The 17,923-nt window shown below is 36.9% G+C and overlaps 1 protein-coding gene across 2 annotated transcripts in view; it reads right to left on the bottom strand.

Moving 5' to 3' along the window:
• The window catches only part of LOC124172203, a 28,937-nt gene extending 14,121 nt beyond the window's left edge, over positions 1 to 14,816 (bottom strand). The window contains exons 1-3 of one of the 2 annotated variants that reach the window (XM_046551625.1): positions 14,729 to 14,816; positions 9,145 to 9,247; positions 1,722 to 3,190 (exon numbers count right to left, since the gene is read on the bottom strand). In XM_046551625.1, the coding sequence (XP_046407581.1) occupies positions 1,722 to 3,041 (1,320 nt within the window). In that variant the 5' untranslated portion in view covers positions 3,042 to 3,190; positions 9,145 to 9,247; positions 14,729 to 14,816. Of the gene's footprint in view, positions 1 to 1,472; positions 3,191 to 9,144; positions 9,248 to 14,728 lie in introns of those variants that run through there. The other variant, XM_046551624.1, reaches the window with a different exon arrangement.
• Between the last annotated feature and the right edge of the window lie 3,107 nt (positions 14,817 to 17,923).

Below are 17,923 nucleotides of genomic sequence, written 5' to 3'. Positions count from 1 at the left end.
TGGTGTTCTGAATATTTTCAGAGAGAACTGAGAAGTTCATTTGTTTTGCTATTATGAAATATGTACTTTGAAGACAGACCTCATTGATACGAACAAGAGATATTACAACGTAAGCCTGGCTATCAGACGCACTAACATGAGTTACTTAGTCTGAAATTCAACCAGGATATCACTAAGGCAGCACCATATAAATGAGAAATTAATGAAGAAATTAATTAACTTCACTTGGACCGAAATTGGAGAAAACTTTCTGATGGCTCTCTTCTGCCTTTATATTTTATACCATACTATTCAGTTACCCATTACCCATGGAAGAGATAGTAGGAATAGTCCTGATAACACGAAATTAGCAGTATGTGGGGGAGTACATTGACATGACTGCTTATGTGTTTCCTACTGTAAGAGCCAGTAGCATACACTATAGTGAGATAATGCATGCTCCAATATTTTTTAATCAAGAGTATAAACTTATCTCTCCTCTAAACTGTGTAATTTCTATGTGCCTTGAAAAAAATGCCATTTTTTCCCGTGACCATGAATGAGAATTTTTTTTTACTAAAAGGAACGCCGGACTCATGATTTTTTTTCATCAGGATCTTTGCTCATACATTATTGATTATTTTAAACTGAACCATGAGTCTGTATTCGCATGGCCTTTCCCTGTGGATGCTCACAATCAAAAATGGTACAAGCGAGATTTTTTTGTAAACTTTATTTTTTTGCAGCTGACTTACTTCATGCAGTGAATATTTAATGACAATCGTGGGATCATTATAGACTCCTTAGCTTTAGAAAAAAAAATCATGTCTTTTCATCTCACAGGAATGGAGTTATGGACGAAAATAAAAATCACCATGTGTTGCACGTTGCGGCAATTTAGGGGTCATGCTCAAATTTCAAATACTCATATTCCATTAACAATTGACAATTGGAGGCTAAAATTGCACACAATCTCTAATCATACCATGATGTTTGACCATGGCAAGTTTCATGAAAATCCGAGTCGGTGGGTGTCATTTGGTCAAAATATTGGTTGATTTGACATGGAATGACCCCATAATGTGCTTGGGGAAACATAATCAACATTAAATTCACTTAAATGGAAGCGATCAAATCCCGAGACTGAAAAGGATGAAAAAATATCTCACCCACTTAATGACCCGTTCTCCATATATTGAACAATGAAGACTAGTATTGGATTGCTGCATATACCCTAAAATCATACAATTTCCGGGCACAATCATTGTGGAGCAAAAGTGGCGCCGCTCGATTTGTTGCAAGACTTTTGCAAATGATACTACCATATCACAACTACATGTCAAACATATCTCCAAAGAATGTTGGCAAAATTAAATTACGAATAAATCTTGCAATTATTCAAGAATGTTTTGATATTATATTTTAAAAATTAACAATTTATTTTCAAATAAAGAATCAAATAATGATTTTAATTTTTTAATAAGACCATCATATACTGAAAAAAGTCACATGTACGAGCATCGTATATTTTGACCAATAGTTTTCAATTTCTTTTATGCAATATTAATAAAAAATACTCCCAACTGTCATGACAAGACAGTAATGTATTTACTCCACTTGTTGACAGTGTTTAGATAAAAATAGGGACAAAAGGGATAGTCAATGTAAAAGCCAGAAAATAATTGACGTGGGAATATACATTAAGGGTAAGTATAAGTGTGAGAAATACAAACAAGACTCACCCTCACTTTGGCTAGCAGTGCAGGCATTATGTGATTACAATACAAAGAGTAGAGGGGCATGGCTTGCTGCTGAAGAAGAGCTCTTCCTCTTGTGGATCCATGAAAAGTGATAATCTCGGGGACAGCAGCTCCGAGGCAACATACAATCGCCAACTGTGTTCCACGATTCAATGCATGTTTGATATCTGAATGCAATCCCTCTCCCCTCTCTCTTTTCCCTACCAACTCCTCTAGAGCCCTCAACCATTCACACTCGCGTTCTACATCTCCCCTGCTATAAGGCCTCCCCTCATTACCAAAAACCAATTTAAGAGATAATTGTGATAGGGCCCAAGCTAGCACAGAACACACGGCTGTCTCATTATTACCAAAACAAACATTTGCACCAAAAAATACAGTCTCACCCTCAAAATCACAAAAAGAACTCCATTCACTCCCAGTTGACAGAGTCCCATCCAAATCTACAACAGTCTCCTTCATCCTGCCAATGTCATCAGTTTCACAGTCCACCATCACCTTCACCCGATCATCCCCACTCAAATACTTAATGATACAAGCAGTGCAATCATCTTCATCATAAAGCTTCTCATAAAATCTACGCATAACTTCCACTCCATTTCCGTACATTATCCAAGTCTTACGTAACATAGCCTCCACACACTCCTGCTTAGATTTGGCTGGATCTGATGTAGGTTGTCTTGAAGATGCTTCACCTTCAAGACCTAACTTTATTGACGTCACAACCTCCACAGTTGATGTCACTGCCTCTTCTACGCAATGTAACAAAGCATCACGTCCACACACTTGCGCCTTAAGTTCCTCCAAGGATGAGCCTAACTGTCGCACAAGAGATTTCATCTCCTGCCTCAATGCGTCCATAGAAGTTTTGAGAGATTCAATATGCTGATCATGCCTAGCCAAGGATGTCATATGGCCAGTGTTTATACTGGATGACTTCAGGCGATGTGTTATCACTTGGTCTCTCCGGTGTACCAATGACACCATCTTCAGAACTAAGGAGCAGCCCATGTCTTCTGGGAAACGGCGAACCATCTCCTCGGCTGAAGAGAGTGCATTCAGTTGAGTGTCATCCACCAGGTCTGGGTCAGCCCCCCTTGCAAGAAGTTCCGCTACCCAATCTGCCTTCCCTAGCTTCACTCCTACATGCAAGAGAGTTCTCTTCTTTAATATCCTTCCATCCACATCTTCCAGTGTATCAAGTAGCTCCTTATGCTGAAGTAATGAACCAGACAACACTCCAGCAATGAGTCTCTCTTCAATTAATTCCTCAGAGTTGCTTGCAGAAATGTTGCTCGCCATTATTGTGAAACAATGAAATAATTATTTAAGACTTTGGTGGATTGAACAGTCACAAAGTTGCCAGAAGAAACGATGAGTGATAGCGATGGTAGCAAGGAGTAAGACACTAGAGTAAGTGCCAGCGTTAACACGGAAAGATGAAATATTAACTGCAAAGAAACAGAATGAAACCTAATTATTACATTAAGAGTTGTCAATAGTAATGCTGAAACAAGAGAACAAATGTAAACGAGACTTGAGAGACAAAAAAATCTTGCTTTCTACACAACCCAGGTTCCACAGAAAGTGAGAAATTTTTGGGCCAGAATAAAAAGAAAAATATCATAGATTGGAATTTTTTAAATATAATCACACACATTAATTGTTTCTATGAGGAAATCATGACTCTACAAGAGACCAAAACATATCAGTTTATGCAAAATGATTTCGGATTAGTTTTGAAAGTGAACACAAAAGGGAATACCTCGTTAAATGCATAACCTATAATTGCCAGGGAAGTGCAGAATAGCATTAAAATAGTAAAATTTATGCTTTGACATGGTAAGATAGACACTGATAAAGAGATATAAACAGATAAAAGTACAATAATTTATGTTCATGAGTGACAACTTAATAGCAGATGCCAACAGTAGTGGAAATACATAGTAAAATCTTTACTTGGTCATTTTTATTTTTATTAACTTTATCTAGTTTTTAAGATGTACAATATTGTCAAAATCCATCCCTGGGCCAATGGTTTACTAAATTTACCGGGAAAGGCCCCCTGGTAAGAGAGAACATATCTTGAGCCCTAGCCAAGGACCCAAATCACCCCACACCACCCCTGCTTATATTCCTTGCATATTCCTCCCCTCCACTTCTTATCTCTCCCTGATTTCCTAAAATTCTATCTTAGAAACTCATCATCGCCTACTTAAGATTTAATTTAGTGTACGTGACCACATACACCTGTGCCCCACTGCACATGCAGTAAAACAAAAACTGGACAACACCCTTGGAAACTTCAGTTGTCCGGTCAACAGCATATAAACTGTGATTTTGATTCATCACGATCGTAGTCTTTCTCACAAACACACCATCTCGTTCAGAGTCTTAAGTAAGAAAGAAGTCTAGACAGATATTTGAGTCGGCCTCACACAGTTCTTTATTGGAGGAAAATTTAACTACTTATCACTGCACATTGACTATTTTTCCTTGAACATGTGAAGAAACAACTCTGGCACTACTTAAAGAGTAAAATTTATTAGTGGGACAGTTCTCAGATGACGGAAGTACGTAGGTAGTTTTGAGGGGGAGGTAGGGATTCCTTCCACTTCCCCCCCCAGATGCTTTAAAGGTAGGCAGTAATTCTATATCAAGTATTTTGAAAATCTATCAATCTATGCCATCATCAAAAAATGATTGTTTGCATCGCACTGCTGCCAATCAGGCAATCAAGTACGTCTCTGAACCGTGTTTCTGCGATGAGAAATAACGATTTTGTTTTAACTTTGCTAAATTGGCCAAGTTAATAAAATTGTTATTTCTCATTGCAGAAAAACGGTTCAAAGATGCACTTGATATCCTCCACAAAAATCGCAAATTGCTGGAAAACGGCCAGATTCCCTTTGATAGCGCATCATGAGGATGTTCTCAAGGTTGGTAATTGATACTACTAGCCTTAAGGTACTTCTACTGCTATAATGTCACGGCTATGGTTGATTCGTTACGGTATACCTTCAGGAAGCTGTAGCAGATGAAATCGCGGAAGAGATTAGAGGATTTCAAGTATTTTTCAAAGTCATCATTGAATAAAATTCTTGAAGCTTTTCCTTACTGTGCATCCAAATTGTAAAAGTATCGTCGATATATCTGACCCAAATCTTAGGCTTGTGAGCGGCGTTTTGAATTGCTGTTTCTTCTATGTGTTCCATAAATATGTTTGCAATTGCTGGGGAGAGAGGGGAACCCATCACCCATGGCATCAGCGCATAATTGAATCCTTTTTGAAAAATCGACTGGGCGGCTGGGTCCAGGGGGTGTTTTGAGAGGTTGACAATGCTCTCTCCTTTTAATAAAGTCATCAAAAAGAACGAAATGAAAAACAACAAAACGTTTCCTATACTTAGTTAAAAGCCTTAATCAAACCACCATTATCTTTCACAATGTAATTTTCCTCCAGTTCCTTACGTACGCAAACTCATATGTGGGCGAATGCAACATGGCCGCCAAACGAACGTCATGGCTTCACCCCACCCCCCGCCACTGCCAATCTAGTGTATATATCTGTGCTTCCCAGTACCCGCCACTGCCCCAGCGCGGCACATGATATTGATAGAAGTTATTGACATTCACTAATATCAATATTTTGATAGATTATATACAGAGTATAGTACAGTATTTATATTACATTAGGGGACTCCGCTGCATGGAATTTGCCACTCATCTAACAAGAGGCTCCAGAGAGTCGTTTTGTTGGTAAATTTTGTTTTTTCCATCAAGAGAATTATCAATTTCAATCATCTAAGGATATAGTTCTTCGTTAAAACTTTCGCGGGTGCTTGTCATTATGATTAAAAACTTTTGGGCTATGTCGCCGCGTCAATTTTTGGGTGGCCCCAACGTTTCCCGACCGATGCTGGTCGCTTTCTCAAGGGATTCTGAAGAGTTGGGAATTTAAAATCTTTTGTGTACGTATCTGCGTCAGGTGGTGGGGGGAGGGGAGCCGGAGGTTGGGAGAGTGGGTTGCCGCTTGTTTTTTCTTATTACTGGTTATTACTAATTTTAATTCACTTCACTTCAAACATTCACCACCCACAACAAAAGGCCTGTGTCATTAAAACGCTAACCCACCAAGCCAAAATCGTGTGTGATGCAGAGCATATCAGAGGTGAAATGCAACACCTTATGTGGGCACAGAAAGGTAATGGTTACAGTGTCTCTTTCATAAAAAGAGCGACGAGAGAAAGACGCCCGTCTCAAGATGATGACCACAAGGGGAAGAAGCCATTAACATATGCGACACTTCCATACATCTCCGGGGTCACCTCTAGAATCGCTAGGATCCTTCAAAAAGGCAACATTAAGACTCACTTCTGCACCGTGAAAAAAAATTCAAAATATCCTACCTTCACCAAAGGACAGCCATCATCCCCTTCAATCTATGGGATTGTATGAGGTTCCCACTTGCTGTGGCAGAAGCTACGTGGGACAGAGCAAGCGTTCTATCTCCCAAAGGCTAAAAGAGCACGAAAGAGCGTTAAAACTTCATCAGTGGGATGCATCAGCTGTCGCTGAATATTATGCCTCCAGCCCTGGGCATAAAATAATGTTTAACGCTACATGGGTATTGGCCAAGACGGAAGAATATCATCCGCGTTTTATACGTGAATCCATCGAGATAGCGAAAAGGCAAAACAACTTTAATAGGGAGGATGGATATAACCTCAGCCGCATATGGAGAGGGTTCCTGGCCCAATATAATGACCAACGGCTATTGCCTAAAATTCAAAATCGGGTCAACAATGGGTAACGAAACATGCCGGCCTTGGTGGCGACGGGGTTAAGTCCTCGCCTGCCAAACAAGAGGTCACGGGTTCGAGTCCCGCCTGGGTAGGTTACCGCTATCCAGGGCATGGTTGTTTGTGAACGTGTATTTGTTAAAAAAAGTTGAAAAATCCCCGATGTAAAGGCCAAAACGAGCTGTTTTCGGTGGAATGAAAATAAATAAATAAATATAAGCTCAGGACGAGAACGGTTTCCTCCCATTCTCTAGATAACGCTCCCAGTAGGAGGAGTGAAACGTTGAGTGAAAATGTTACCAACACAGTAACACCCGAGAACCACCACCATCATTACCATGCTAGCTGGTAGCACTTGGCTTAAATAAGGATTATTAATACGGTTTCAAAAGAAGGAGACTTTCCGAGCATAGGTACTTTTAATTGGTGATTATTAAGACGTGTTTCCCTGAGCTCTATTCCTCATGCATGCATTGCTAATCTCAGACGATGTAAAACTCCTATCTACTCGTATAGAAACTAGGCCCCTGTGACGTCACGTGGAGTGGCATCGCATGGGTGCCAATCTGGTCTTTTTCAAATGAGGTTAAAATTGACCAATGCCATTTATCTAAACTGGGATTTCTAAAACCAAATAATTTGTACATTTTGAATACACTTATGGTGGGTAATTAAACAAAATTAATGCCTTTCGTTTGCTCTGATGAAGGAAACTACCCTATTAACAAAGCAATTTTCCTAAGTTTTCATATTTCATGGCAAATATTTGAAAATACTTTAAATATCCTCAAGAAAGTTGATTTATAATTTTTATAACATATGACATGTTAAGGATTATAAAAAATAAATGAACAGGTGACGACTGCAAAAATTAAACTATAAATTGAATTTGCTTTTGACACTTTTTAAATTCCCTCTCTCCAAACTATGACGCACGTTGGGATCCCAAGAAAAACTGTTGAGGGCACACACAAGTGCTGGGTCTGCTAAGCAACGCCATTTACTGGTGAAAATGCTGGGCAAACTGTCCTTCAGTAAAAATATCACCGCCGCATATCAGCAAATAAGTTCTCAACCAAACCTATCATCATCACACGTGGAGTGATGTTCAGCATTGCTACAAATTGACTTCCCACCAAAGAGTATTTTAATGTGCTCATGACTGTCGATGAGCACATTAAATTGTGAACCACAATCCTTCACACAATCATTGAAAAATTCACCAAAACATTAGTAACAAAGTGATACACTGGGAATTATGGGAATAAATATTGAAAAAGTCAATGTTATATTTTCAGTCACGGTGAAGTCCTGACTTATTTCCATTTAAGAAGCGGAAGTAGCTATGCATTAGGGTATATCGGTCTCCATGAACGGACGCGAAGTAATAGTTGAAATATTTCTGCCTGTAAGGGATTAAAGGCTGTACTTGTCCCCTCTTTTATTTGTTGAACATAGTATGCAAGCAATTAAGAAAATATAGCCAATAATAACAGTAAGGGAGCCCTATCGCGTGATTTTTACCATGACACAAGGGAAAACAGTATGTTCTCTCATAATTCTACAATCACTTAAAATAATTGAGATAGTTGAATACCTTTTTCATATTTACTCTTTGGAATGCTCTCATTAGGAGCAAAATGGTCATAAGTAATGGTTTACGTGAAAATTACCCGCTAAAACAGACTTGGACCTAAAAACATTTTTTTTACAGCTAATAACCAACCACAGCTAATAATAGCCAACAACTGAATGCGTATAATTTTTATTTCATGAACTGCTTTATTAAACCACAATGCCCAAAATTTCTTAACCTAAAATGTAAGAAAATTTGTTGAAAAAAATCCGCGTAAACGTGCTCCGATCCACCCTATGTAGATTCAATAAAGAAAATGTCTTTCTGACAAGCAATTTTGGTACTCATTTACGTAGTTTTATTGAATTTGTATCCTTATTTTATTATAATAAACATGATTAAAAACGATACAGCCGCTCTTGATTTATAAATGGTGTAAGTAAACTGTAAGTTCATTGATTGTTAGGCGGTACGAAGTTCGCCGGGTCAGCTAGTTTAAAAGGTGTATGAGAAAAAAATAAGCATTAAACGATACTTAACCGTAGGTGCATTACTGGTCTCTAATTCTCTCGCAATGATTTGCGGAGATGCCTTGGGGGTGTCTCCTTGCTGTGATAAGTGGAAGTTTTACGAGACAAAGAGGTGCGACAACACAATGAGAATATTGCCTAGAAATTCACACGTAAATCTGATGGGACCATAGGAGTGCTACAAAGTATGGTAATTTACGATGCTAAGAGGTTCACTGCATGGAGGTTTCACTGTATAAAGATGGGAGAAATTTTCCACTGATCCTTGTGAACACAATCCCAACAAGGCATTACACTTCCAACCTCCCACTGTGATAAGTAAAAGCCATAATACGATTACCACGTTTACACAATGTTTAACATTGACACACTCTTGCATTTACTTTATCAAACATAAAGGGTACCAAGAGGGCATGACTTTCTATATAAAAAAAGCCACAGCAAGAGTTTCAAACACTTCCACAAAAAAATAATAAGGAATTGACAATGGTACTTACTTGAAGATGGTGGAGGTTCAGTCAGGGAAATTAAGGCAGGATGGACTAAGTCAGGCAAGATGGTATGGGTAGACAACCACAATTCAAATACCAGGAAAGAATCCTGAAAAGGAAATAGTGCAGTGTTATAATACTAAAATAGGGTATAAATAAAACAAATTTTAAGGCAGTTTACGTTCCTCGTACGAAAATACTAATTACAACTATGTCTGTGTAATATGTTGTCATCCCATGGTAAGAATATTTGGAAAGTTAAGATAAAAGCTAGACTACAATGTCATCAAAGCATACAAATAATGCTTGCCATGCTGATTCAAAGCAATAAGGTTTCATTAAGTAGCAAATTTGCTCTTTGACTCCTCTATGATCAAAAATGGGTAATTTACACCGTAGGCAGGAGATGATACCTAATTTTTAATTGACCCAAAAACTGGAAAACATTTAAATAAACCACAGAATTCATAAATTCTATGGAAAATAATAGCTGATTGATGGCACACACAACAGCCTGCCCATGACGTCCTTACATTTTATTATGAAACAAATATTTTCACCCCATCAACAAATCACATGATGTATTTAAACTACTCTACTTATATTAAACAAAACAAATGGATTGATATCGTTAATAAAAACAGGCTACAATATATGCACATACATGGCACCAATGGCAGAAGTATAACACAAGTACGACAGCTAAAACAAAAAATCCAAACTTTTTGAACGCAAACTATGGCTAAGTCTTGAACACCTCGAGATAATATATTGCAGCCAAACCATGATGCCCGTGAAATACAAAATCTGAATTATAGTTCATAATAAAAATTAATGTAGTCAAAAACTCCCCAAAAATGCATATAGTATAACTAAAAACACGATGGAAAAGCTGATAATAAACTGTAATGGGTAAAATATCATGGGTTATTCTGGTGTATGAAACAAACAGTTATCTGTGCATGCATAAGGTCACATCGATTTCACAACAAAACAGCAATATACTCACTTTAGCATTTTCCAACGAAACTACAAACGTATAAAAAATATGTATCTTAAAATTGCTCACATACATCAAAAGACTGGAAACAAGCTTCCTTCCACAAAAATAAAATCAGTGACCTCAAAAAGTAATGAAGAATGTTTAATTTCATACCTCGATAGTAAGACTTGCAACATAGGACTTACATTGCAGTATTTAAAGAACAGGATTACCCAACACCAATAATCCACCATTAATAGAATTATACCATGTGCTCTTGCTCATAAGGTATGATAGATACCGATCTTTGACTTCAATGATACTAAAATTTTCTATTTCTAAGTAATTTAACAAATTATTTAAGAAATTATTGATACCTTTAAAAGATCAAATATTGACAAACTAAGTAAAATTTTTTTGACTCGATAACTCCTAATTGATTGTAATTATGAAATAGTCCAGATAGGTCACAAACAGGAACCCAATTCGTGCAAATGAAGGGTGTAAAATTATAGTCTTTCCTTTTCCATTTACAAACAATTGAATTCTTTCTATGTTATTGACTTCAACAATGAAAAAGGAAACTTAATACATAATAACTATTGCCTACACATCTTTATTCACTGTAATCATTATTACCCGTAGCCCTGCAGGGCTATTACACTAATCGTATGGCCGGGCCATAAGTCGAAATCGACCATAACTACATGCAAACAGACATTAACTCCTACGTGTTAATGTATCATGTAAAAAGCCTTAGGATGTCGTGCTACAGTTAGACAAATTGAAACGTTGAAATAAACCGTAGAGAACAATTTCATCTCGGCATGCTAATAGCCCCTGCAGCACTGATTCAAAGCAATAAGGTCCGAATTACAAAGCAATGAATTTGCCCTTAGTGACACTGATATGATCTAGAATGGGTTTTGTAGTAAATCGAGGGCAACCCATCATACTTAAGCAAAAATCTAGGCAGAAACTTGTTAACTTACAGCCCTACCTCAGTGGTTAAATTTTAAACATTTCCATGTTTACCAAGAAGACAAAAATGCATGTGCAGAAAATGATAATGACTGATGGTGTATCAGATAGCCTACTTATGACAAAAATTTCATAATTAAACTTTTATCCAATCAACAAATCAATAAAGCACACAGTACTTTAAACTGTCAAAAACTTACATATAAGTATGCAAAATCAATTGACACCATTAAAAACAAGAAGCAATAATGCCAAAACCACATATGCTACTGTACACGTCAACCACAGCAATCAATCCAAAATTTCCCGGAACGCAGCCCAAATTAGTAGATCAAAAGGAGTCACAACGAGTTTCCAGAATATTCCACGAGATGGCGGTAGAATTGGAATTCCCCTCCCCAACCAAAGCTTCACTTGTACTCCTGCTAAAGGATAGGCCTGTGAGCTCGTGAGAAGCAGCCTCGTATTTTATTGTGGCCATGTACCCAGATATTCTAAGAATCTCATTTTAAATAAATGCACTACTCATTTCAAGTCCCTTAACTCTTACACAGATTCCGATTGGGGGCACAGTTAATGCTAGAATAAGCACAACTGCACATTCAATAAAACCTTAACACTTGTAACAATCAAACACCTTGATAACCTTTAATGCATACAATTGAATATCACGTGAATCATGACCATTCTAAGACTTTAAGAGATGATTGTGGCATGTTTCTGCCGATTAGGAAATTTAAACTAAATACACATGCAGTGACCGAGCCCAAGAAATGATGAGATAAGTTTCACATGAAAGGACAAATATATTATGTTCCCTCTGGCTTAAAACAAATCACAAGAACACGTTCGGTATATCGTAAATACAGGCCCTTGCGATGGAACTCAATTATGCAAGATAGGTTTCAGCGGTGAGTAAATGCAGACAAAGATATAATACAATCCAACATTAATCAATAGAAAATGAGTAACTAGCAAAACCATAGTATCTCCCATTGTGGGCACAGTAAGTTTATGGGAGTGTGACAAAAGTAATACACTCATGTGCGCGCAGTATGCTACTACAGCCTCAGGAAAACTGCTTCCTAAAGCATTTATAGCCCATGCCACAAACTGAAGGTGATTTTAGTCCCTGAGTGAGTGAGGAAACTGGAGTGAAATTTTAAATGTTTCTGTTGTGTATTATAAATCTGGATAACTTACAACTAGGTTGTATTTCAAGTTTCAAAAAAAAATGTTCTCAAGCCATACAGTTACAACAATACATTTTTATTGCATATTGATTCCTGGGGGACAAACATAATGTACAATTTATGATGAACTATTTATCAACGAGGAAGGAGATCCCATATGCAGCATAAAAATTATAACACTTAAGTGCACATCTGTATGTCAACCGTGCGATTCATATTTATGCATGCAAGAAAGGTATTATATTGCATGAATCCAGAACTCCATCCTCCTCCTTCAACGGATATGAGAGATTTCCACACGTGAGGATGGAATAAAAATCCATTCAATCGTGCATCATCTATTGTTCTCACCAGCACTCAATGATATGCATGGTAGGCTTCAAAGGTAGTAGAGAATAGAATTATTTTAAAAACTGGAGGAACATAAGGGAGATGTGTTTCCCTAAAGAAAGAAATGCAAGTACGAATGCTGAGGTAGCAGTTTTATAGAATGAAGCTTTTCAATGTTGTGCTTTTCTTTTTATGCAAATTATCATTCAGATTCCTGTGAAGAGGCTAAATAATAAATAGAAAATGAAGAATTGTAAAAGACAGAGCCTTTTTCAGTATTAATCAATATTACACTTTGATGCATATTATTTCGAGGTATTTCCTCCAATTAATGATCTATTAAGCGACAACAATTTCTCGTGGGCATAAGGTCTGATGAAAGGAAGAAAAAAACGAATAATATTGCCGCAGGAAAAAGCAAAGGAAGTGGAGGAAAGTGGGAGTCTGAAGAGGCCATGGAAAATGAAAAGGGAAGGGATGAGCTGACAAGCCAAACGAAAAACAGGGCCATCAAATGGGCATAGACCTCAACCAGTGCGGGCCATGAACCATTTTAAGTAGGCCAAGTAGCATATTACAGACAATTGAAAGTTCACATGCATCAACAATTCATTCCCCAGCTTACACAGTTTGTTTGGAAGCTCTTGGAACCTAGCTATGTGGAGAGAAGGACTCAGAAAGAGAGACGAATAAGTTTGAGGTAGGAAAGTATACCTCGCCCATCAGTTGGAATAGGGAATAATGGTTGGCAGGGTAGCCTGAAAAAGCTTTCTGGAGACTAAAAATTCCAACAAAGCATAAAGACAGAACTCCAACCTCCTTTCCAGGCTATTACGTGTTGAAAGAACTTCAATCTATTTGTCTAGCTATTCAACTATTCAAGCGTTGAGAACAACATTTCTTTCTTCCTTTCCAAAATCCTATTACACACAAAATCTTAGCCCTCTAACTTCGAACTCAATATCTCCAGTCTATCGAATCTGCTTGAATAGGTTCTTGGCAACAAAATACATGGGGCAAAAGTTATTAAGCAACATAAATAAAGTTAAAAGGGCATTTCCAAACCATTGCAAAATTTAATAGACTACTGGACAGAAACAAATGTAAGAAGAGCATTAGCAACGTTTAGCACTTGGAACGCTCAAACTTGATCATATAGGTAGATGGGTAAAAATCTTCCCTCAGGAGGAACCGGAGAAACTTTTCTAAGACAGTATATATGTCTAAGATATTTGCTTTGGAAATGAGTTCCCTATACTTTGATGCCAGCAACACTATGTTATCTATCACTCCCGCTTGGATAAATATTGGTAACAGGGTGAAAAATTCGAAGTAAGGTTAAACAATTAAAATGAATGTTAATTTAATTTAAAAAAGTAAAACGTCTGGAATCAACATATCTGAAGATGGAACAGATTACAAAAAATGGAGGAAATGGCAAATTAGAAAAACATTACTGTCTCCGAGTCTCAAACCCTGCCCTTTCAAAACAAAAACGTGATATGCTACCACTTGGCCAAATCCACCTTGAAAGCAAAATTTTTTATTTAAATTCCACGTGACAATATTTTTCCTATTTTAAATGCTTTTTTTCTCTCAAACCCGGGTATATATGGACAAAACCCTTGAACTAACCCTTCAACAGTATTCCTATCTAATAGTCTACTTTCAAATAAAAAAGGTTTCATCTTCTATCTTGACTTCACTTACGAAGAGTATCCCTGTCAGCTACTCAACTGCCTGTCACAAGCCCCATTATCATAGTGAACAAATCGCAACTACGCAATAGACTTCAAACCACTCTCTAAGGTAAAGAAAAGCTATAATATACCTAATTATGACATTTTAAGAATGTACGATGCATTTTTTCCAATATTAATTCAATGAACTTGGCAAAGAGAGAATGGAAATCATTCTCAAACCAAAACATTCATCAGGCAACATCAATACACTCTAGCATTTCCACTGCCAAAAATTAAAGCAAACACAAAGCTAAGACTTAATCTTCAAATAAAAACCAAGGCAAAACAATAAGTGCAATTAACCAGTGCCATACACTGCAACACAAAAACCATATTCATATTAAATTGATAATGATACTCACTTGGAGATTGCGGAGGTTTAGTCCAGGGAAGCTAAGTAAAAGCAGAAAGGTATGGCTAGATAACCACAGCTCATTCACTACGACAGAATCCTGAAAAGGAAAGAAAGCAACCTTGTATTAATGCAACGGAGTATCACAAAACAAACATTGGCAGTACCTTTCCTCACCATACAAAAACAGAATATACAGCTACAACTGTGTAATATGTTGTAATCCTATGGGGAGACAAATTGGAAAGTTAAGAAGAAATCTAGACAACAATGTCATCAGGGCAGACAAATAGTCATTGCAGTAATAATTCAAAGCAAAAACCTTTTGGATTACTAAGTAACGAATTTCATCTCAGCAATTCCACCATAATCAAAAATGGGTAACACCACAGGCAACGGGTAATAAGTATACGGTTTAGAGGAAAATCGATGTCAACACCTATGCTACCAGTAATGCATCCCTATCTTCCCAATGTTAAAACGCTCTCACATAACGCGAATTCGTATAGCTCAAAGACCCCAACGAATGCACCTCTTGCACTATATGATGCATGGGTGTACTTGGGATATGAGTAAAATAAGTTAATTGTTCTTATGATATATCCAGCTAAATAATTTTGGATAACACTAAAATCAACTGATTCAAAGTTATTCATTGGTCTATCACTTGCAAATATCTCCCAACTTCCCATGAATTTCCATTTCCAATGTTTTACTGTATATTCAACCACAGTTAATACAACAGATGATAAAATACATGCAATGAATCTTGCTAGTGAACTATGGAATTAATTTTTTATAACAAAGACACAAATAAAGAGGAACAGTATAATTATGTCGAAAGCTTAACAAATGTTAAAACATTCACATTCATATTTATATGAATAATGTATATAATAGGGATTAATTTTTCATGAAACATGATGAATTGGAAGGATTTAAATTATCTTATTCGAGTAGCGACAGCTATGTTCTCAATGTTTAATAAACACATTTTATTTCAAAGTTTTGAGTTGATTACAAATTACAAAATATTACTTCTTTACCTAGGATTTGAAGAAGAACCACAGAAAAAATAAATAAAGGATAGAAGCACAATTTTCAGAAAATTAATCGAAGTGGAAGGGGTTAATTGGGACTCTCACCCCAAAGTTAAACATTCAAATCATTAAGTATTGTTTGGTTATTGTAAATTTAAAAAACATATATAAGCAATCGAGACGAAAAAGAACGTTTTTTAACTTTAAACATCCAGGAAGTTTTTTTTCCAAATAACCCTATTTAGAGAATTGATGTTAGTGAATTCACTTACTTTCGAAGTTAATAGTAATTATTTGAGCATTAGCATGAGTTACTATACTTCAAAAGTTTTTATACATGATCTTAAAATTGCTAGGTGGATGTCAATGGCAAGATGGATGCCGCACGCTAATATCATTCTTGGAAATCATTCAAGCAAATAGGGTAGTTTCCTTCATCAAAGAAAACGAAAGGCATTGATTGCGATTCGTTACCCACCATTAGTGTATTCATAATACACAAATTATTTGGATTTTGAAATACCAGTTTAGACGAATGGCAAGGGTCAAATTTTATCCTCATTTGAAAAAGGCCAGATTGGCACCCATGGGATTTCACTCCACATGACGTCACAGGGACCTAGTTTCTACACGAGAGGATAGGAGTTATACATCGTCTGAGGTTACCAATGCATGCATGAGGCACAGAGCTCAGGGAAACATGTCTTAATAATCACCTATTAAAACTGGCTAAGGTCAGAAAGTTTTCTTCGTCTGATAAGGTATTAATAAACCTTTTTTAAGCCAACCGCTACCAGCCAGCAAGGTACTCAGCTACCTGATAGCATCCTGCGTCCTATCAGCGCTCAAGAGCCTCGATCAAGGTCACCTCACAAGGTGGGAGGGGGAACCAGAAATGTGTCGCACAGACTTTTTCCCGTCACTCCTACGCTTACGCGTCGCATTTTCGTGCGCTTGAAATTTTTCACTTTTCATTTAATCGCGAAAAATAGATATCGTCATTTAAAAATCTAAAAGCGTGAAATACGTACTCCAGGAGTAATAATATTTCGATTCAGGCAATACAAAAAATATAGGAAACCACCCTATTAGAACACGCCTGAAATTTCATTCAAATACCAGGAATTTACTTAATACAGGGTGAATGATGGTCATTCACAAGATTTTTCAAATGACTTTTCAAATTAAAATTCACCTTCCAATAAATTTATAACAATAACAGACTTAATGTTTAAAACCTTCGATCATAGGTCTGAGAATGTAATGCATAATTTTTTCCCAAGGAATAAGTGACACTATTCAATATTAAGTATATTATATAAAAAATCATTTAAAATAACTGCACAATAATAATATAATAAACGGCCAACTATGTTTACTGAACCACTTTCAAATACTAACTTATTACTACTACTAGCTATGCTGGAAGGACACAAAAAAAATCAACATCACACTTGTGCAAGGGCTCCAACTGGGCCATCATACTTCTGAATGACCGATATATAGATTGGAGAATTTCTCCACATACCTTATCAACTGACTGTCACAAGCACCATGGTTCTTAAAAATACACTCACAACAAGACATTAGACTCCCAACCTCCCACTGTGATAAGATAAAGCCACACTACGATTGTGGTATTTTAATAATCTAGATTTTGGATGCATTTTTCCCATTATAAATGCAATGAACTAAGACAAGAGAGAGAGAATAGAAGCCATCCACACACCAAAACATTAATGAGTCAACATTATTATTACCTAACATTTACCCCACCAAACAGAATGGACACCACACATGAAAGACTAACTGCTTAAATAAACACCAGGGCCAATAATGAGTGCAAATTAAAAGTTCCACAAACTGTAGCACAAAATCCATAATCATAAGGAATTGATAGTGATACCCACTTGGAGATTATGGCGGTTCTGTTCAGGGAAGCTAACTTCAGGCAGGAAGGTATGGCTAGATAACTGCAGCTAAATCGGCACGACAGAATCCTGAAAATGAAAAAAGGTCGCCATGTATTAATAAAATGGAGTATCAAAAAACACACACAAAGGCAATATCTTTCTTCATCACATGATAATGCTAATCATAGCTATGTCTAAGGCCGCTTCACACGGTGGATGATCATGCCATCATTCACGGGATCATACGAGAAA

Source organism: Ischnura elegans (assembly GCF_921293095.1).
Source record: "Ischnura elegans chromosome 13 unlocalized genomic scaffold, ioIscEleg1.1 SUPER_13_unloc_1, whole genome shotgun sequence".
NCBI classification, from domain to species: domain Eukaryota; kingdom Metazoa; phylum Arthropoda; class Insecta; order Odonata; family Coenagrionidae; genus Ischnura; species Ischnura elegans.
This window is presented reverse-complemented; position numbering and strand designations above follow the sequence as displayed.